The sequence below is a fragment of the Alexandromys fortis genome, unplaced genomic scaffold, assembly GCF_014885135.2.
Source record: "Alexandromys fortis isolate MF-2015 unplaced genomic scaffold, M_Fortis_MF-2015_v1.1 scaffold_45, whole genome shotgun sequence".
In the NCBI taxonomy this organism is placed as follows: domain Eukaryota; kingdom Metazoa; phylum Chordata; class Mammalia; order Rodentia; family Cricetidae; genus Alexandromys; species Alexandromys fortis.
Window position 1 is genome coordinate 6761990 of NW_026067926.1, and position 21429 is coordinate 6783418.

At 47.1% G+C, this 21429-nt stretch overlaps 1 protein-coding gene across 1 annotated transcript in view; it reads right to left on the reverse strand.

Moving 5' to 3' along the window:
• The window catches only part of Vps35l (VPS35 endosomal protein sorting factor like), a 105749-nt gene that overhangs the window by 26115 nt on the left and 58205 nt on the right, over window positions 1–21429 (reverse strand). Inside the window, exons 22-26 of the mRNA XM_050143380.1 lie at window positions 20715–20795; window positions 17943–18006; window positions 15128–15226; window positions 13411–13488; window positions 12165–12279 (exon numbers count right to left, since the gene is read on the reverse strand). Coding sequence (XP_049999337.1) covers window positions 12165–12279; window positions 13411–13488; window positions 15128–15226; window positions 17943–18006; window positions 20715–20795 — 437 coding nt within the window. The remainder of the gene's footprint in view (window positions 1–12164; window positions 12280–13410; window positions 13489–15127; window positions 15227–17942; window positions 18007–20714; window positions 20796–21429) is intronic.

The following is a 21429-nucleotide window of genomic DNA, read 5'->3' on the forward strand; positions in this document are numbered from 1 at the left end:
GCTTAGTAAACAGAACTGGGGAGGGGGTCGCCAGTGAAAACAGGTTTTCCTCAGCCCAGAGTTTGAATGATCCTGTCAACATCACTTTTCCTCTTTAAAAACAAAGCCCCCCAAAAGGGTAACATTTAAAATTTCTCACAGATGGGAGTCTTCACTATGTTGACCAAACGGTAACCAAACTCCTAAATGAAAGCCATCCTCCTGTCTCAGCCTCCACAGCTGCTGGGAATTTCAGGTGAGTCACTGTACCTGGGTGATGTTGGTATCAGAGCATCTTACTCTAGCTATTAAAAGCCACAGAAGACGATGTCTTCAAGAGGAAACTGCCTGCACATTCTTAAACAGATAAGAGGAGGAATTGGATTTTCATTCAAAAAGAATGCTATCCTGGCGCTGGGTTGTGGCTCCGTTGCCCGGGTGTTTGCCTAGCACGCACCAATCCCAGCACCACATAAACCAGGTGTAGTGGCACATGCCTGTAATTCTAGCACCCAGGAGGTGGAGATAGTTCATTTAGGGCTACATACCAAGTATGAGGTCAGTTTGGGGCACACAAGACCCTGGGTCCTCCCCACAACTCCACCCAGAAGGAGAAAACATAAGGGGCTCACCCCGCACCTCAGCATGGCACCTGGCCACAGTCAGTCTTCAGGCATTTGCTGCTGCTCCCACCCCCTGTCACCTGACTCATGGCTCCCTTCCCAGTTCCTCCTTGGCTACGTGGTGAGTTCAAGGCCAGCCTGTGATAAATGAGAACCTGTCTCAGAAAACAATTATTCCAGGTTCCTGCTGGGGTGTTCCTGCTGGAGGCCACCCCAGGTCTTGGGATGAGAAGAATCACACTAAGCCAAGGGCGCCACACTCTTGGGGACTAAATAGGACCCTGGTCTGCACTGCAGAGCAAGTGCATGTGCCAGAGAGGTCCTCTCCGAAAAGCTTGCCCATGAAGACAGACCTGCTCCAGGGTCCAAGGGCTCCAGACAACCCTACTGCAATGAGGGTTACCAAGGCTGCGGAAGGTTTCACGTGCTGCTCCAGGGCCCCTGCTGGCTTCAGTGGGTAACGCAGTGGCCTTCCTGGAGTATGTCTGCCTGAGGAGTCCCTTTCCATTCTGCACCCATCTCCCAAGTCTGTCTGTCTGAACAACAGGATGCCATGTTCTAAGAGATGGGACAATTCTCAGAGAGCTTCAAGATGCTCAGATTAAGACTGGAGGCATACTCACTGCAGGCCAAGAGCAACAATGAGGAAAGAGTCCAAATGTTTTCCAATAAAAGGAACATTGGGGAGGACTGAAGGGGACAATCTGGAGAAAATAATTTATAGCACTTCCCAAACCTGAGAAGCAGATCCTTTACAGCCATTACAGTGAGGTGGATCTGTTTGCATGGGATGGCAGATGGCGGCTGGCCAAGATTTACTGATGAGCCAGGAAGGCTTATGGACAGCAACAGAAGACTCCACTCTGTTTCCTTTCTGAGGAGGGAACTGCATGTCAAATGAGAATACAGACAGATGGACGGTGAGAGGAAGGCAGACAAAAAGAGAAGGGCAGAGAACACAAAAAGAATAGGTTTAAAAAAAATTGGGGTAGGGGGGAAGCAGGGTCTCATGTAGCCCAGGATAGTCCAAGACTTACTGTATAGCCAAAGATGACAGTGAACTTCTGATCTCCCTGTCTTTACCTCCAGAGTGTCAGGATTACTGGCATGTGCCACCACGCCCACTTTTATATAGTGACAATATAGTGCTAGACAATCACTCTACCAACTAAGTTACATCCTCAGCCCTGCAATGGTTTTTGTGGTTGTTGTTGTTTTCATTTTGTGTGTGTGGGGGGGGTGTTTTGTTTTTTTGAAACAGGGTTTCTCTGTGTAGCTTTGGAGCCTGTCCTAGCTCACTCTGTAGACCAGGCTGGCCTTGAACTCATAAAGATTAGCCTGCCTGGGCCTCCCAAGTGCTGGGATTAAAGGCATGCACCACCACCGCTTGGCTGCAAAGGTTATTTTTAATGGGTATATTGTTGTGGAATAATCCTTCTGTACACTGTGAAAATGTGTTATTCTCATTGTTAATAAAAAACTGATTGGCCAATAGCTAGGCAGAATTTTGGGGGCAGAGTCAAACCTGAAGAGCAACAGGGGAAGTTCATAGGTGAGGTAATCAAGTCTCAGGGCAGCACATAGATTAATAGAAATAGGCTAACTTAAGCTGCAAGAGCTGGTTGAAGACAAGCCTAAGCTATTGGCCGAGCATTTATACTTAATAATAAGTCTCTGAGTGATTATTTGGGAGTGGCTGCCAGAAAACAGAGAAACTCTGCCTACCGTATATTGAAGAAAAGAACTGAGAAAAAAAAAAGTCCTTTTAATAACAAGTTTTTGGAGGAAGGGGGTGAGGGAATACAGAGAACAATATAGGAATTTTTTCTTTTTGTCAGTACGAGGGATTGAACCTAGAACCTCAGGTACACAAGACAAAAGCTGCAACCACTGAGCTACAGCCTTACTGGAGCCTAATACAGTCCTACTGCTAGAATTCCTTCAAATGTGCACTCTGAACTCCTTTATAACAAAACCATTCAAATTGAAAACCACAGATGGCTTATATTTTTAACAAGATCCAGGTGCACCCCCTGAACACCCTTCAGACATGACAACATAAATTCAGACAGGACTGTGATGGAAGCCTGTCAAACACCTTTGCTGTTGCCAGCGAAGCCCGAGACTCTGTATGGATCATGAGAGACGGCAGTGAAGTGCTAGCCTGGCCCATCTCCAGCTGTTTGCTCCTTCATAAGCACTGGTCAGGGCTGATGGGAGACTTTACACTGTCAACCAAGCAATAGCTCAGAGGCATCTAACTCACTCCCAGACTTCCAAGCTTCCAGGTGTTCTCCTCACCAGCCCAGCTGGAAAACCAGCCCAGTCCAGAGGATCAAGGAATGAAGACAGCACAGCTTGATAAGAGGGGACCAAGGGGTTGAAGGCCCCCTCCCTTGAAAGTACTGTATGAAAGCAGGGCTCTGACTGAGAGTAGTTAACCGTCCCCAGGTCCACAGACACCGCAACACACCTCTCGTCGTCTCCAGTGTTTCCCCTCTCTGCCTGGCTTAGATATAATGAGAGCATCAATACCGAGGGGGAAGCCAGCAAATAAAACAGAGCAGCATGGGCTGTGGGGTGGAGATGCTCAGCCAGCACCGTGCACACCCACAAAGGACTGGAGGTAGGTTCCCAGCACCCATAGAGAAAACCTGATGTGGCAACAGACACTTGTACCCCGACGCTGGAGAGGCAGAAGATGATCCCTGCTGCTCACTGCAGTCATTTCAGTAGAAGCCATAAGTTCCAAGTTAATGAGACCCTGCCTCAAAAATAAGGTGATGGCTCCTGAGGAACAAAACCTGAGATTGACCTCCGACTCAGTGTGCAGGAATACACACAGGTGTAGATACATTCATGCATGCACACACACACCAGATCCTGAAAACTTGATGTATTGAAACTAAGACATGCAGATGACTTTAGCAAGGCCGCATGGTCCAGAGACCAGCTGGCCACCGAGGTTTAATCCTGTTACTGTCAACCGGTGCTTGTGTAACAGAAACTGTTCTTAAAGCAGTGATGTCTGAGGACATAAGGGCCACTATTCCAATGATGCCAAAATGGAGCAAGCTTTACAGAAGTACGAACGCCTGGGGACAATTAAGTGGCACATCCATTATGGCTTAATTGTTACCAATGACAGCTTAATATAACCTTGACTTCGCCACATAGATTCGGCAACATGCCCTTTCCGTTCATGCTGGACATCAATATTTAATGTGAAGGTCCGCTGGAGACATATAAATTATTTCCAATTTCATCAGCACCAAACCAAAGTTCCCAGTGTATATCTGCTCTCTCCTGCTCAACTCAGAGTGCCCAGGGCTCTGCACTGAGCCAAGGCTGCCCAGCTCACAGGTTACCTCCTATTTAATGAAGCACGATTAATAAAAACTCAGAGAAACTGGGGTTCAACCTGAAGATCCAAAAGGTAAAGCAGACAGCCACTGACTCTTACCTCAACCTGAGTATGAATGGCGATCCTGCCTCCAGGAATCTCAGAATAAGACTGTGAGCTGTTTCCACCTGTTTTAGAATCCTCTCTAGAACTTTGATTAAAGGCATGCACCATTGGGATTAAAGGCATGTGTTTCTATGGCAAACTAGTCTAGCTACTGGGATTAAAGGTGTGTGTTACCATTACCTGGTCTGTAAGGCTGACCTGTGGGGCTGTTTTACTCTCAGATCTTCAGGCAAGCTTTATTTATTAAAATACAATTGAAATGCCACTACAATTTGTGGATCAGGGCAAGGGTAGTGACTTTCTGTCTTCCCTGCAAAATACCCAGGAGGCTGTGCATTCTGTCTGTGACTAGCAAGTCTAGTTTCCCCTAAGTACTGGGGATTAAGTATTCCCAATTCTGATTCATTGTTTTTTACAGGTTTATGAAGTCACAGGACGGTAGCTCACACTTGCAGCCTCAGCACTTGGGAGATCTGGAGGCAGGAGGATCTGGAGCTCAAGGTCATCTTTGGCTACAGATCAAGTTTGAGGTCAGCCCCAGACTACTTGAGACTCGGTCTCAAATAAATAAACAAACAAACAACAAAACCCAAACAGACCTGGGAAATGGGCTCCTTGAGTAAAGCGCTTGGCTTGTTAACGTAGTGTGAAGGTCTGAGTTCACATTCCTAGCCCCCACGTGAAGCCCAGCATGGTAGCATGTTCTGGTGCTAGTTGGCAAAAGACCGTTTCAAAATGAGAATGTCCCCTGATCTCCATAAGTCCACCATGGCAGGTATGCACCCGAACTCATACGCAGACATGCATACATACACCATATATACACACATACAAAGATTTTTTTTCACAAATGATTCAAATGGTCGATCTACAATAACAGGTGTTTAGCACCATATGAATCTGGGATTCGGAAAGAAAGTACATACTGATATGAAGGGGCTGTCCTAACAACAGGGTGCCATGTTAGGTGTGGTCATCTGACAGGATGCCACCAGCAAACTACAAACCTTACTCTCTTCACCTACAAATGAAGGCAAGCAACCCACTAGTAATACGAACAGAACAAAGTGAGCTGCTTGCTGGGGGTTCGGCGCCTCGCCTCGATCTATCTTCTAAATTCCATCTCCTCACCCCGTTGGACTGTCCTTGCTGCTTCCTGGCCCCTAGCCCTTTCCTGTGCCATCACCAGCCTCTAGAATGTCCTCAGGTGCACTGTGGGTATCCAGACCACCCCACCTCCTAGGTTCTCAATGCCATCTGTTTTGAGAAGCTTTTTGGCTCTTTTAAGACAGCTCATTCCTGTCTGCTCTAAGAGTCCACACATGCACACACTGAAAGACACTGTCACATGCTGTCCAATGCACAAGGTCAACAGACGGGCTCTCCCTGGCTAACGCAGGGGCTCCGCATGCATTCTTGCTTCTAGTTTGACGTTCTGCATATAAAAAATGAACAAGAAATGCCTGCTCAAGGAAGGAAGCCACAGCTGGGGTGGAGAGACTCACTTCTGCCTCTTTCTTGAGGTTCCATCAGCAACTGTCATTCATCCCTGGTCACCTTACTCCCCGAGGCAGAAAAGTTCTGTCTGCTCAGACACGAACAGGGGTTTACCACCACCGCTCACCTGTGAGCTGTTCCCACTGTAATAACTGGCCAAAGAGGCCTCGAGGTTGGGGACACAGTCACACACATCTGCTGTACTCGGATGATGCTTTGCTCATGAGAGTCACAACTGTGGCCTTCCACACAGATGCTGAGAGCCTGGTGAGTGACAGGAACCAGTTTTCTCCTTCAAAAGATGCTTCTCACCTTCTAGAAAGGGGAAATGCCAAAGCCCTCTTCACACCTATCGCTGTGCCCTGCTGCTTCTTCAGCTGCCACCTGCCATGGTGACAGAAGCCACCGAATCCCATCAGTGGACCTGCAGCAGCGCCTGCTCTGTGACTCCCCAGGCTCCTCATGCTGACCCACACAGCAGCTCCAACCAATGTGCCCTGAGGTCTAAGCACATGCTAGCACCCACTGCGCTTTCTCCTACTGGAAATATAAAGTCAATCCACCCACAGACGGCTCTGGTGGGGCTGTCTTCCTCACAGATGCCTCTGCGTACTACTTACGTCCTCACTCTGAGACATCTGAGTCCATTTGTCTTTACTGTTTGCTTCTCAAGGCAAGGGGGGGGGGCTTATTCCGTAGGCCAGGCTAGCCTGGAACTAGGATTCTCATGCCTCAGCTTCCAAAGTGCTGGGGTCACAGGCATGGACTATTATGCCTGGCACTTCCATCACTACTATTGGGGACATCACTACATGGGGATGCAGTTCAGTTGGCAGAGTGATGGCCAGGCATACACAAAGTCAGGAGCTCAACCCCCAGCACCCATGAACCGGGTGTAGTGGCCTAAGCCTATGATCTCAGCATTGAGAAGGCAGGAGGATCAGAAGTTCAAGGTCATCCTCAACTACAAAATGAGTATAAGACCAGTGGAGGATTCTAGGTTCCTGTTGTTAAGAACAGATAAATAAAAAAGAATTGCCCATTGCTTTGAGGCAGGACCAAGGCCCTCCCCACTATATCTAGGCTGAGCAAGGTATCCTTCCAAAGAGAATGGGTTTCAAAAAGCCATTTCAAAGGCCGGGAGGTGGTGGTGCACGCCTTTAATCCCAGCACTCAGGAGGCAGAGGCAGGCGGATCTCTGGGAGTTTGAGGCCAGCCTGGTCTACAAGAGCTAGTTCCTGGACGGGCACCAAAGCTACAGAGAAACCCTGTCTCGATAAACCAAAAAAAAAAAAAAAAAAAAAAAAAGTCAGTACAAGTACTAGTGATAAACTCTGGTCTCACGGCCAGTGACTCCACAGTCTGCCCCAGCCATACAACTGTCACGCACATTCAGAGGGCCCAGTTTGCTCCTATGCTGGTTCCCTCGCTGTCAGGCTGAGGTTGGTGGGCTCCCATTAGCTCAGGTAAGCTGTTTCACTGTTTGTTTGTTTGTTTTTAATAAACTAATAAAAAAAAGAATCGCTGTGTGTTGGTTGTACATACCTTTAATCTCAGCACTCAGGAGGCAGAGGCAGGTGGGTCTCTGAGTTTGAGGCCAGCCTGGTCTGCATAGCAAGTTCTAGGATAGCCAGGACTACACAGAGAAACCCTGTCTCACCACTCTCCCCAAAAATAAAGAAAAAAAAAATAAAAAGAAAATTATCAACTACTGTTATCACGCAGTTACCACTTGCTTGTGAAGCACCTACAGAACATGCATGATGTAGACAATGCCAGGAGCCCTGCCATCACAGCAAACGGAAAGGAAGGTCTCTGGGCTTGGTTATCTTGAGGAAGAGGGGGAAGGCTGGGCAGCAATGACCTATTTACTAGTTCATAATGATATGAGGAAGCAATGAAAGCAAGGGAAAGCCTTGACGACTGAACTGGCCTGCTCTTGTCTGTCTGGGGTTGGTGGGGGCTGACGAGGCTTTCCTGAGACAGCATGTGAACTGTGCTCTAGCACAGAAATGTTTAAAAAGTACACTGAAAAAAAAAACGAAAGCTTAAAAGAAGGGAGATAAGATAGGGTGGGGTGAAAGAAAACAGAACACATTATGTAGTGTATAAAATTGCCAAAGAACAAATTTAACTCATAAAAATGTTAGAGGAAAAAGAAAACAGCCAGAATTCTAAGAGCAGGAATGAAATGTCCTTCTGTGGAGCAGGTCCCCGAGGACACCCTTAATGGTCATGCCACTATTGCACCAGGGGCACCTTTCTCTGCAAGTCAGTACTGCAGCGTTCACAGTGCGGTGCTAGCTAGGACATGAGGTCTTTCCTCCTACAGCAGCTACACAGAACCTTCTGTCACTATGGAAGCTAGCCAGCAAAGAGGCTGTCTCCAGATCAGCTTGAGACTGGTTTCTTTGTGCTCTACAGCCAAAGTGTGAGGTGTCTTCAGCAGAAGTCTTTCCATGAAGTTATGATGGGTATCCAAGGGGAGACCTCTGGGGCCTCCCGAAACAGTAACTCCCAGGGAGGTATCCATGCCCTGCACTGCAGTTTTCATTAAATGATACAAATCTGGGAGTAGTATTGCCCATCCATGCAAGGTGATTTCATTGAAATTCTTCTTTTCCTTTTTCCCTCCTTTGGTTTCTCAAAACAGGGTTTCTCTGTAGCTTTGGAATCTGTCCTGGAACTCACTCTGTAGACCAGGCTGGCCTCAAACTCACAGAGATCCACCTGTCTCTGCCACCCAAGTACTGGTTTTAAAGGAATGCACTATCACCACCCAGCTGAAATTCTTTTTTTTTTTTTTTTTTCAAAATGCGCTATCTTGAACTTAGTTTACTAACTGTGGGCTTCAGTTATCTGAAGCCACTATCCTCACTCTGCCCGTCAAATCAAAACCACAGAGCGAGGTCACAGGGAACGTGGGTGTGCAAGTTCCTCTGTGTAGGCTGTACAACCAGAGTGGTACTGCTGGGTCACTCGGCAGTTCTATCTTTAGATTCGTGAGAACCCTCCAGACTGATTTCCCAAGTAACACACCCAGCTACACACCCAGCAACAGAGCATAAATGGTCTCCTCTGCCATACCCACACTTTTAGCTTTTGTGGTCAAAAGCCCATGGCTGGGGCGTCTCAGGCCCTAATGTAGAGCCCGCTATTGTTATTTTCCTAACCCATCATGCGGTCAAATTGTCTTATAAATATTCATGTTTACACCCACAGACCCGAGCTGCTCTCAGCCTTGGCCAGAGAAGCTCCCTTCCTCCAGTGAGCAGCAGTCAATGCAGAGAAGCAGAGAATAGGACACTGGGTGCTCAGCCCTAAACAGGACGTCTACATCAGCACCTCAACCCCACTGCCACAGCCCCCACTGAGGCCCAGGGAACACTGATGAAAAGGAGGTGGGAAGAATGGAAGAAGACTGCTTCTCTCTCTCCCAGCTGCTCTCAGCCAACAGCTCCCAGGCTGACACTTCAAGCCTCCTTCGCTATGCAGAGTTTTTGTCCGGCTTGGGCACAGGTAGGTGTAGTGAATGCTGTCGTCGGAAACACTATGAACTTCTATGTACGACTGCCCTGTGTGTCTGGAAAACAATGTCCTTGTAGTCGTCCTTCCTCTGACTTACACTATTTCTCACACTCTGCCCTCTGTTCCACAGTGATCCCTGAGCCTTGTGGGAGGGAGTGAAATAAACGCAGAAGGTCAGCCACACTCAGGGGATGGCTATGATCCAAGAGTGTACTGGCAGCACAGATTGGACTTGATAGCTTTAATAAAACAACAAGAAACAGGAGGGCACAAAGTTAGCTGGGTGCGATGGGGTGCATCTGTGAGGTGTTGGGTGAGGGGTGTGGATATAATCACAATACATTGTATCAAATTCTCAAACAACTGATAAAATGCATAAAAAAGGAAAAAATAGGGGACACTAGGTTTAAAATATACAAAAAATTTTTTAAAAATTGCCAGAAGTTGGTGGTGCACGCCTTTAATCCCAGCACTCAGGAGGCAGAGACCTGTGAGTTCGAGGCCAGCCTGGTCTATAGAGCGAGTTCCAGGACAGGCTCCAAAGCTACAGAGAAACCCTGTCTCGACAAACAAACAAACGAGCAAACAGACAAACAAATGCATTGAGAGGCGTGCTGTGAAACACCATCTTCCAGATGTGGCATGAGGTTTCCCACGCTCCAGTGGATGTCCCCACACCCATGCACACATGGGCAACACCAACTGGACTCGGTGGGCTATCAAAAACAGACATGAAACTGGAAGAGGGACATGTTGAGGGAGGCAGAGAGGGACTGAGGGGAGGAGACAGGAGGCTGATAGGAACATGCTTCATTGTACAGATGAAGGCCTTCTCAGGAACACAGGAAAATAGAAATAAAACTGCAAGAAAGGCAGCGAGCTCAGAGAAGGAGAGACATTGTCAGTAAAGATGACAGCAGACCGCTCTGCTCGCTGCCCTAGGCCTCTGCTGCAGAGAATTGCACATTCCGGATTCGCAGCCCAATTCAGCCAATTAGTCTTGAAATTGGCTTTCCCGCAGACTCGAGGTTTTGCAGGTGAGAAAGCAATCTGAAAGGTTGGGTGTGGAGGCGCAGGCCTAGGATGCCAGCACTTTGGAGGCTGAGGCGGGAGAATCCAGAGCTTGAGGCCAGCCAGGGAGGGCTCCATAGCCAAGATGGCTGACACAGAGAGGGAGACAGACAAGGAGGAGGAAGAAAGAGGAAAGGGGGAGAAAGAGAGGAAGGCACAGACACCCAGAGTTTGTCTCTCAAAACCGCCAAAGAAGTGCTGCCAATGTCACACCGTGGTTGTAGACAGCAGAGCTGACTCCAGCTCTGTAGTTACTCTCTATCAGTGGTCCAGTGCTCTTGGGCGTGACTGCATTCATTCTCAACTCAGATCTAACCCTGCGATCACCTCTGCTTTGCACATGGATAAACTGGAGCACGAAGAGGCCAACTTATCCGAGGGCATCTATTTCCCTAAGTGGCAGAAGCAGGGGCAGCCCCACTGTATTCTGGAAACTTGAAAGCCACCATCAACCAGGGCCTCAGCACACCCTGCTGGTGGCTGAACATAGGCAATTAATCCCACTTCTCCAGACTCTTCACTCCACTGGAAGGCTGAGTGCTCCTTCTCGCTTCCCTTCCCATGTCCTCCTTAGAAAAACACACATTCTTCTGAGCCACTGACAAGCAAGGACAAGAAGCTATCTGGAGTGGGGACTCAAAGAAAAGGCAGCCGGGCAATTCTGGGCCATCTCTAGGTGGAAAACACTGACGTACAAGGCTTTTGTGGCTTCTTAGCGCTCCCAAGACAACAGGCAAGAATATCTGCAGTAAATGCCAGCATGATCCTAGCTACGTGTGGGAACTCTTGCGCACAAACAGATGGAACTAAGCCTTTTCTAGCATCCTGAGCTGGCCTGCAGGGGGTTCAAGACTCTGGACTCAGCCCTGGTAGACAAAGAGCCTAAAAATGGAGACATAATCAAAGCAGGATGAAGGCAAGCCAGAGATGAACTGGAAGGGTGACGCTTTAGAGCCAGCCCAGATGGGAGGATGTTCGGGGACACAAACAAAAGCAACCGGCTCCCATGAGCTTCATATTTAGCTCACTCCTTCTCAGTAATTGACTGTATTATTTATTTGGCCAGTAACTGCTCCATGTGGCTTTCAGAATGACAGTGATGGGCTTTTAAGGTTTAGTGTGATTGCATTTAGACTCGAGCAAAAATCATCAGATGAATTTTTAAACATGAAGCAGACACCACACTGCTGTGCCCAGCAGTTGCTTAAAGTCAGGGTGAAGGCCCAGCAGCCTGGAGTTCTAACATAGCGGTACTGTTTCCATCCATGCTCAGGAACCAGGGCTGAGCTTACACCCCTCCCTTCTCTGTCTCTCCTCCCCAGCACTCTCCGATACTTAGAAGAAGCCTCTCAGGTAAACTACACAGAGAGAGTGGAGTTGTCACCCCCAACAGCAGGGTATTTGCTATCCAAAGATTAGATTCCACAAACAGAAAGAATGAAAAACAACCCGGAACCTGCTGTGGCCAAGCAACCTCACTTCTCAGGCCCGGTTGGCACCCTAGCCCAAGATGTTTGGCTGCCAGACCGGTCCTGAAATGCACTGGAGAAGGGCACGGCAGAAAAATCTCTCGCTCCTCCACCTGTCTCTGGGTGGCCTGACTCCATGTTTCCTGCTACAGAAACACTTACAACTATTCACTAAGCCAGGCAGTGGAAGCACACGAAATTAATCCCAGTAGTTAAGATGCAGAAGCAGGCAGATCTCTGGTGAGTTTGAGGCCAACTTGGTCTACAAAGCAAATTCCGGACAGCTAGGACTATTACACAGAGAAACCCTGTCTCGAAAAACCAAGGGAAAAAAAACGAATAAAAATATTCTCTGACAATGTAATCCATCACATAAATAAACTGAAAGAAAAAAAATATTCCCTGATTGCTGCTTTCTTTCCCCCTTAAAGGTGTCATCTCTCAGTACACACATACAGATACATGTGGTTGAGTCAGACTTCTTCAGTCACAAGGGAGCATCAAGGCTAGAGAGACAAGCAGGCTTACCTTGGGAGAGGCACTGGTTGGCCAAGGCAACCTGACCAGAATGCAGGTAGAGGTTGAGGCGGGTGAAGATGCCCACCAGGGATGGAATGGTGATGAAGCAGTAGGCAACGCAGGCCTAGAGAGAAGGGGGATGCAGATGGTCAGTCAATATGCCCATGTTCACCCAGCATGTGTTTCCAAGGAGACACATAACGCTTACTCATTGTTTCCCCCCAACATGCACGCACAAACACACCATCAATTCCAATTCTGATGAGCCCTGGGAAGTTGGGGAAGGAGAAAGAGGCAAAGCAGAGAGTTTGAAAAATAGCTCTTCCCCGCTCACTGCACTTATGCATAGATAACACCTCTGTGCGGGTGATGGAGAGACTGACGGCCCAGGAGTATGGAGGTAATAAGCAGCTAAGCCAGGGAGGCTAAAATGTCAGCTAAGGTCTGACCCAAAGACAGAGGCAGGAGGTCAAGGGACAGAGGTGGATGCCTGCCTTTCAGTATGATCTCTCGGGCATGGCTTCATTTTAAAAGATACGGGCACTCTACTGTGATTTGGAGCGTCAACTCAAGAATCTGACATTTGGATCCAACTTTGACTTGGATATAACCCTGACCAAGGGCAAAAGTTATACTAGGTCTTCCATTTACGGGCATGAAGATATTATGTGAAAATGATGTTGCTAGAGAAAGATATTATATTAACATGTTAGAGAAAATTCAAGGGAAGGCAGCTGGCACACAGAAATACAAATGCCTCTCTCAGCCACCTCAGAACACATGGAGATGAGTGACCCTTATCTGAGGTGTTTCTGGTTTCAGAGAGTTTGGGATTTTGGATTACTTATGTATATAATACACAGTGAGGTATGCTGCGGAGGGGACCCAAGTGAAAACACAGAATTCTATAATGTCCCCTATGGGCTTTTAGACCCAGCATTTTCAATAACCTTATACACAAAACACAGCCATATCATGGAGCTGTCCAGGTTTATCAATTTTGGAATGTTTTCAATCTGGAGATTGGAGATGTGTGATTTATACAGAAATTTAGGCTTCTTGTACATTTCTTCTGAAAACAATACAGACACTGTTTAGCTCACTGATTCCTAGGGAAAAACAAATCTTGAAAATCAAACACTAAGCCATCCTTCTCATGACACACTTAGCTTTCCCTGGGAACAGCCATTTAGCAGTGTGCAAACTCAGAAGCCTCTGCAGCTCAGTGTCTGAAGCCCTTATCTTTAGAACACACCCGGACAAACGCAGCCGTCTTTCTGGAGTGGTTCCCCTTCATGACTTTTCTTGTTTCCATTGCCAGCCGGTTCACACTCTACATTTGTGAAGAAACAAAACAGAAATGGTGATGAAATGATCATGACCCAAAGTCACATCTTCCAGAGGTTAGGATGCGGGCTCCTCAGACGACAGCAAAGCAAACACGCAAACAGGGACTAAGACTAACCAGCTGGCCCCTTATGCTTAAATACTAAGATCAACAGGCAGGTTAGGCTTGAGTAAATATCTCCAAGATAGCAGAACATAGGCACTCGCTGTGTTGGTCATATCTACCAATGAGCAGAACAAATTAACATTCTTCTGGGTTAATGAATAACCAGGGTTTGTTTACCCCATTTCCACAAGTTCCACATTCCAAGCACACGATCTCAGGGAAACTTCCAAATCTAAGACTAGACTGAGCGATGCAGCCACTCCTAACAGCAGCAACCACGGCCACGTTATCCAGCTGACACAACTACCCGCTCATCTGATCCTTGCAGCCCTGTGTGTGGGCACCATGACTAACCCCATTTTATAAAGCCTCTAGATTTAGGGCTTAGAATGATTTCTGCAAAATAACATACTGGGTGGGGGAGAATAAGTACAAGAAAGTGCTGTTTTTCAATAGATAGAAAGATATTAAAGAGACTAATGAAAGTTTTGGTTCCCAAACTGTACACCATGGCATCCTCGGGGTGCTGCACTCAAGGGCAGATTTTAAGAAACAGCAATTGTCAGACCCTGTGTTGGTGTGACATAGGGTGTGGCTGCACCGGATGACATCCCTTCTAGCCACACTCTACAGTGATAAAGAGTTGGGGCGGGGGGGGGGTACTGATGAGGAACAGAAAATAAGGGCAGTGGTCAGTGGTCTGACAAGCATGCACACACCTCATCAGGAAGGGATTACAGCTACACAAGCGGCACACTTTCTATCTGTTTTGCTGGATATAGGACTAGAACCCAGAGCCTCACAAATGCTAGACCCTGGCACTGTGCTCCACACCCAGTCTGTAACTATGTTATTTAGGAACTGTTTTTAAAGAATGAAATAAAAATGTTTTTCTTTTGATTTTTATACATATATATATTATTTTACTTTTTCTGTTATTTTTCAAGCTGTTGGCTGTTTAATAATAAGCAGAGCTGTTACTAATGCCTTTTGACTCAGGGTCAGCAAGTCTACGGAAAGCAGCAAACCTCAGGTTAGACAGGGCCTAAGGTCCCCTGCCCATCAGTGGAGTGCAGTGCAGACAGACCACTTCAGTCTTGCCACTACCATGCAGAAATAAGAACAAGCAAATTTCTGAGAAGCGGGACAGGAATCTTATTCAAGAAGAAAAAAAATCAATGAAACAAAAAGAAAGAAAATATGACAAAGAGCATCAAAGACATAAGCATAGCTGTGGATCTGGTGAGTCTCCGGAGAGCCATGTTTGCAGCTCACAAGGAAAGCAGCAGGAGCGTGCCTGAAGAATCCGACTGCAATCTACTTGACCCCAGCCTTGGGGGTAAGGCGGGGGAGCTGTAGAGGTAGGAGGATCAGGAGTTGAAAGCCAGACTCAGCTACATAGTGGGGCCAGCCTGGACTACATGAGACCTAGTCTCAAATAACTAAAGGAACAGATTGAGCCTAGCATATTGATAAGCAATCAACACTCACTGAAAGAACCTACGACACGAATGCTTACATGGATCAGCTGCACAAGAACAGGTTCCAGGTTGCAAAACATCGACCTGGACTCAACATAAAAGCTGAGCTGCTGTTCAAAATCACGGCCGAAGGAGACCTAGAATCAAAGAGAGATGTGAAAAGGCACAGTGTTGTTATTAGTGGAAAGACAAACACATGTGTATAAATGTTGTGCACACCCACACATTCATGCACACACACACACATTCATGCACACACACACATTCCCCCCTCTCTCCCTGACTACAAAGGTCTCGTATCACTTCAGTCCAAGTAGAACTCAAAGACCCCGCTGAGAAGCCCAGCTCTGTGACAAGAGCAACAAGTCCAAGGCCACAAAATAGGAGCAGGGCAAAAATAGAATTTTTCCAGACTAGTAAGGAAAGGAAATCATGGAATTTCACTTCTAAGCTGTGGCCTTTCACCAAACATAAATTGTCACAAGGGCTTCCCTAATACGGGCCACACCCTACTGTTTCTTGATGGGGACCTGACCTCAGCAGCCAGAGGACGTGTCTCCGCCTTAACCCCTTGGCGCCTCTTTCCTTGTCTTTATGAAAAGCTGGACAGCAGGAAAGAGTTCACTGCTCCGCAGATCAGTTTGCACAGAGCTTTCTGTTCCCATTGTAGGTGTGAGGCTAACACCCGAGACCCAGTGACATTCAGACAGAGGCTGGAAAAAATACATTGCTCCTGATGAGCCCGCTGTGTAAGCCAAGGACAAAGGAGAGGAACTCTAAAGTCGCCACATCCATTTCCTACCTGGGAACAGAGAGGCTGATTGTGAATTTCCATCAGAATTGATGGCACCCATCAATGTCCTTGCTTGGACAGGCCACCATTTTACAGATGTTATCAGCGGACCTCAACATTTTTACCTCTGTCAGTTTGGATTCTGATGTTTTATTAAAGTAGAGGATTCCAAGCCAGATGTGTGATGTGCACTTCTCATCCTAGCCACTGAGGCAGGGGGACTGCTTCAGTTCAGAAGTTCCAGGCCAGCCCAGGGCCACCCAGAATTAAGGCAAAGGTGACCTCGAACACCACATGGCAGGATTTTTCCATAAGAGACTGAAGCAAGCCTTCTGTTGTGAGGTCTCCTCCCGGCAGGACATGCGCTCTCTTCACCTCCTCTCCCTCACAGATGACCCCTGCCTCATTTTGACCAACGGAACTCAACAGAATAGAGCTGAGGGTCACTGCATATCTAAGGCTTGGCTTTCCAAAGCCCTGAACTTCCATAGTGTTCCTTCATGAAGGACAGCACCATGTGAGACAGCTAGACGACAAGGCATGAGTGGACAGGAAGGAGGCATCTGGAAGATAGTGGAGCTACCCGGCAGCAGCTTGGGGAGGTACGCAGTATGGATACTCCATTGGGCCATTTGAGCTGGCATCCATTGAACAAGCCTGGATAGCCAGCCAACCCACAGACGTAAAACTAAGAAATCAAGACAGTGATGGTGGCGGGAGAGGGAGAGTCAATGTCCGCAGTAAGATGCCTGTGTTCCAGTAAGTCTACACCCGCGCTCATGCAAGTAACACTTAGACACTCAGCAGGTCTCTCTCTCTCTCTCTCTCTCTCTCTCTCTCTCTCTCTCTCTCTCTCTCTCTCACACACACACACACACACACACACACACACACACCACACAAATGGAATAAAAGAGACATGAAAGCAAGAGGCAGACTTGAAGGGAAAAGGTGCAGAGGTGGGGGGGGAGGGTAAATGGGGTGATATGAACAAAATACAATTGTTTATTTGTATAAAACCATCAAATAAGAAATGAAAAATAAATTAAAAACCAAAGAAAGCGCTATTCTCTGCCACCACACTTGAGGTTAACTGCCAAGCAGCAGCAAATGATGGGATGGGCGTGGATGTGCCCAGGGCATTCTGCCCAGGCTCAGGTTTTGCCACCACCGGACAATCCACATGAGGGCTGCTCCAGGACCCTGGCTCTCCATTCTTGATCTTCATGTTTGGGTCACACAGGTCTCTCAGGCCCCCCAAGTTGTCTGGTCAGTCATGATTGTCACCTTCACAGAGTCTACACTGAAATGGCCTCTGGGCATGTTTACCAAGGATTATCTAGACTGAGTAAATTAAGATGAAAAGGTCCACCCTAAATTTAGGTGGTACCATTCTGTGGGCTGTGGTCCGGACTACAGAAAAAGGAGAAAGCATACCAAACACAAGGGAACCCCCCCAACCCCCATTTGACTGTGGACACAAAGTGACTTGTGGCCTCAAGGTCCTACCTTGGTGACATCACCACCCCTACCCCCACCATGAAGGACTGTGCTCTCAAACTGTGAGCCCAAACAAACCCTTCCTCGCGTATGTTGCTTTTGTCAAGTATTTGAATACAGATGTGAGAAATGTAACTAACACACAAGTTAATCCAAAGAGCTCCCACCCCAGAAGCTGTGGGAGTCCATCTTGATAGACCACAGGGTCAGAGGTAAGCCTGCTCAGGACAGAGGGCAATGGGAAGAAGGTGGGACCATGGTGACATAGATGGGAGATCTTGGCAGCAGAGAAGACCCCAAGCCCAGCCACTACCCAGGAGTTTTCAACTGCATTTTCCCTGTCCCACCCCTCCCCCTCTGACTTTTCCCACAGTCAGCTTCTCTTGGCTTGCTCTGTCCCCAAGGGAGTCTTGACAAACGTAAGAAATTTCTAATTCCATCTTATCTCAGTAAAAATGAAAAGCACTGGGGAATACAACGTGAGCCACTCTCAGTGGAGAGGGGATAAACAATGACATCATGTTTCCAAGTGCACTGAAACTTCTTTCCCACAAACTTACCATTTTTATAAATCCATTGATCAAGTGGGCCAGCATCCGCTTCTCGTCCTCCAGCGTGAGAGCGCTACAATCAATAATGGTGCATAATTAACACGGAGGCAGCAAATGTAGCCGCCCGCAGAGGAGAGCACCAGAGGCGGGCAGTTCAGAGCGAGGCAACTGCGTTTTCTAGACACAGAAACTCCAAACAGGCTGCCCGTCTATCTTTAGACAGAAGTGTTAACCAAAGGGAACAGAATTCAAATGTATGTCTCTTCTCCCTGAAGCCGCCTTTCCCGAGGCGCAGTTATCAACAGCACAAGGGAAGGCAACTTTCTCCTCTTTAGAATTCAGACAGCAAGCATTGACGTCAGAGTCCTGCACTTCAGAGAAAATCTGGCGTCTCTTTATTTTTAAAAATTTCTACCACACATCAAAGAACTTTCTTCTCTTTCTCTTCTTTTCTTTTTCTCTTTTTTCTCAAGACAGGGTTTTGCTGTGAAGCCCTGGCTGTCCTGGAACCCACTCTGTAGACTAGGCTGGCCTCAAACTCACATAAATCCACCTGCTCTGCCTCCCAATTAAAGGTTTGCGCCACCGCCGCTGCTTATCAAAAAACTTTCTAACAGACACCCATACACTTGCCATCAACAAGAGTCTACCATCAACACCTTGCGGCACTTGTTCTAGCATGTGGCTGTTCTCCCCACCTTCGTCCCTCAACTTCCCTTTGGATGTGTCTGAAAACATCTCACTGATACTTTGCAGAAAATGAAACACAAATATAAATCTAAATTGCTGAGTCTAGTTTGATTACACATGCAAACAGTTCCCGTATGATAGCTCCCCAAATTTATGTTTAAAGCTTTTAAAACTTTGGGGTTGATGATTGAGTTCAGTGGTAGAATGATTCCCTAGCATTGTATAAGGCCCTGAGATTAATCCCCAAAATAAAGAAGAGCAAAGTTTTTGTTTGGTTTATCATAAGGGAAAATAAATTCTGGCAAATATTGCACTGTTCTTTGATATACAATGTGCCCTCAGTTCTTTTCATTTCTAGTATTTGAGACAGGGTCTCACTATCTGGCCCAGGTTGGCCGCCTACCTGAGCCTAGAGTCAGGGATTAGAGGTGTATGGCACCTCGCTTAGTGCCCCTCAGTTCTTTGAGGCGGTTCCTACTCTCCTTCACAGCTAGGTGTGACACTGTGAAGGCAGGCGAAGTGTGACTGTCCCCAGTGCTTTCCCTCAGAGAAAGCTGGGCTGTGGACATGGCCTGTGTGGACATAAGCCACCTTCCAGCAGGAACACAAAAGCGGCACAGCTCAGGGAGGACAGGCAGCGCCAGGAGAACACTGGATCCTTCGGTGATGTCTCCTGAGCCAAACGCTACCTTGTAAGATATAAATATCTGTATTCCTTTGTTTCTATTTTTGCTCAATTACAGTCTATTGAGTGTTTTTATTATGAAAATGTGTAACTACTGTTGTTGTTAAGACCCCCACTATGCAGTCTGGTCTTGAACTTGTGATCCTCCTGCCTTTGTCTCCCAATTACTGGTGTGTGCCACTTCACCTGACAGAAGTGTAGTAATACTGATAACATTTGGATTTTCCTAACTACTCAGGAATCTGAGGCACAGTTATAAAGGCTCTAAAATTAACAAGAAGAAAAAAGAAGAAACGTGTCCCGTGGATGATGAGATGCCAAAGCAACGTTCTCAGTTCTTAAGATACTTTTCAGTGAACCAAGTTGCTGCACAAAAATTCCTTGGAGATTAAAATAGCCACAAGCAACTTGTGAGGTGGAAGCAGCCCCTGAGTGAAAGGTTAAGGCCTGAGGCTAAACCTATGCTTTCCACATTCTGGGCACACAAGGCCACTGCAGGAAATGGAAGCTACGTCTTTTGCACATCAAATAACACGATAAGGAGGAGATGAACTAAGGGGGTGTTCTGGGGGCTGAGTGAGCTGTCATTACACCATCACTGCTCTCAGACAGCTCTAGGAGAAGGCCTTTGAGTTCACACGCACAAAAACAGCCCTTTCTTCCCAGCAGAAATCCTTCTGTACAAACATTTGCTATCTTACTTTTCTTTTGATGGCTAGCTTGTGGTCCTTGCTCTGTAAGACTGGAGTGTTCTTTTCAATAGGAGTATGGAGTGTGTGTGTGTGTGCACATGCATGTGAAATCTAGAGATTGATATCAAGTGTCTTTGTTAATTGCTCGTCACCTATTTTGAGTCAGTGTCTCACTGAATCTGGAGCTTATCAATTCTGATAGATGGACTGGCTGGGGCTCAGCCTATCTCTGTGTTCCCACCATTGAGGTTACAGATGTGCCCAGCAGCATCTGGCTTTTACATGGGTGCCAGGGATTCAAACTCAGGTCCTCTTGTTTGCACAAGAGGCACATTATCAGCTGAACCATCTCTGCAGCCTCTTAAGCAGGTATCTTTTCATTTCACTCGTTTGTTCTTTTTAAATGTGCATGTATGTGAGTCTGCATAAATTCATATGCATCATGTGCGCGCAGGAGCCTGCAGAGGTAAGAGGATGTCAGATGCCCTAGAAACAGAATCATAGGCAGTTGTGAGCCAACCAACATGTATGGGTCCTGGGAATCAAACCCAAGCCGTCCGCAAGAGCAATAAACACTCTTATTCACTTTGTTCTCTCTCCAGACCCAGGTTTTGGGAATCTAGACCAGATCAAGCCGCTTGCAGCAGCAGCTTACAGACATCACTCCCTAATGCACCCCAGTCACACTGCATTTCAGCTTTAAAGGTGTCTTACTTCACAGAATCATGCATGGTCTTGCAAATGTGCAATAGGGCATTCAGGATGACAGGATCCTTGGTTGGCTCCTGATGGTGCCTAGGAGACATGAAGAGACATGAAAGAGTGGGTTTGGCTTTCGGCAGCTGTATGAGAACCCCAAATGCTCTGTTTGGTATGGCACACAGGCAGTGAGCACTGAGATGCACTGCTCTGGTTTTCCTCTCAGCTCTTCTGTAAGTCACAAGGTACTCTCTTACACATTTGACTGCTCCTAGTTGCGAAATCACCGTAAGCCGCTGCCTGTGCCTGGCAGGGGGAAAGCCTGTCTTTTTACTACATTTAACACCCGCCGCTGCCTACAACCTGCATGGAAATAAAGTGTCAAACAAAACATGACAGGACCAACACCCAAAACAAATCCTCATGTAAGGTAGGTATGTCTGCTCCAAATATACTAAAGATAAAGCAGTCAATATTAATCTTTAGAAAGGAAAAATGCATTTATCATCATCGTATCTACTTGTGTGGGTGGATGCAGGCACGCCATAAGGTGTATGTGGAGGTCAGAGGTCAACTCTTGAGTCAGTTCTCTGTCCACTTTACATGGGTTCCAGGGTTTGAACTCAGGTTATCAGGCTTGCACAGAGTGCCTTACCCCATGAGCAAGCTCACCAGTCAGGAATTAATCTTCTAGAAAGATAAGAGGAGACCCAGTAAGGTGGCTCAGTGG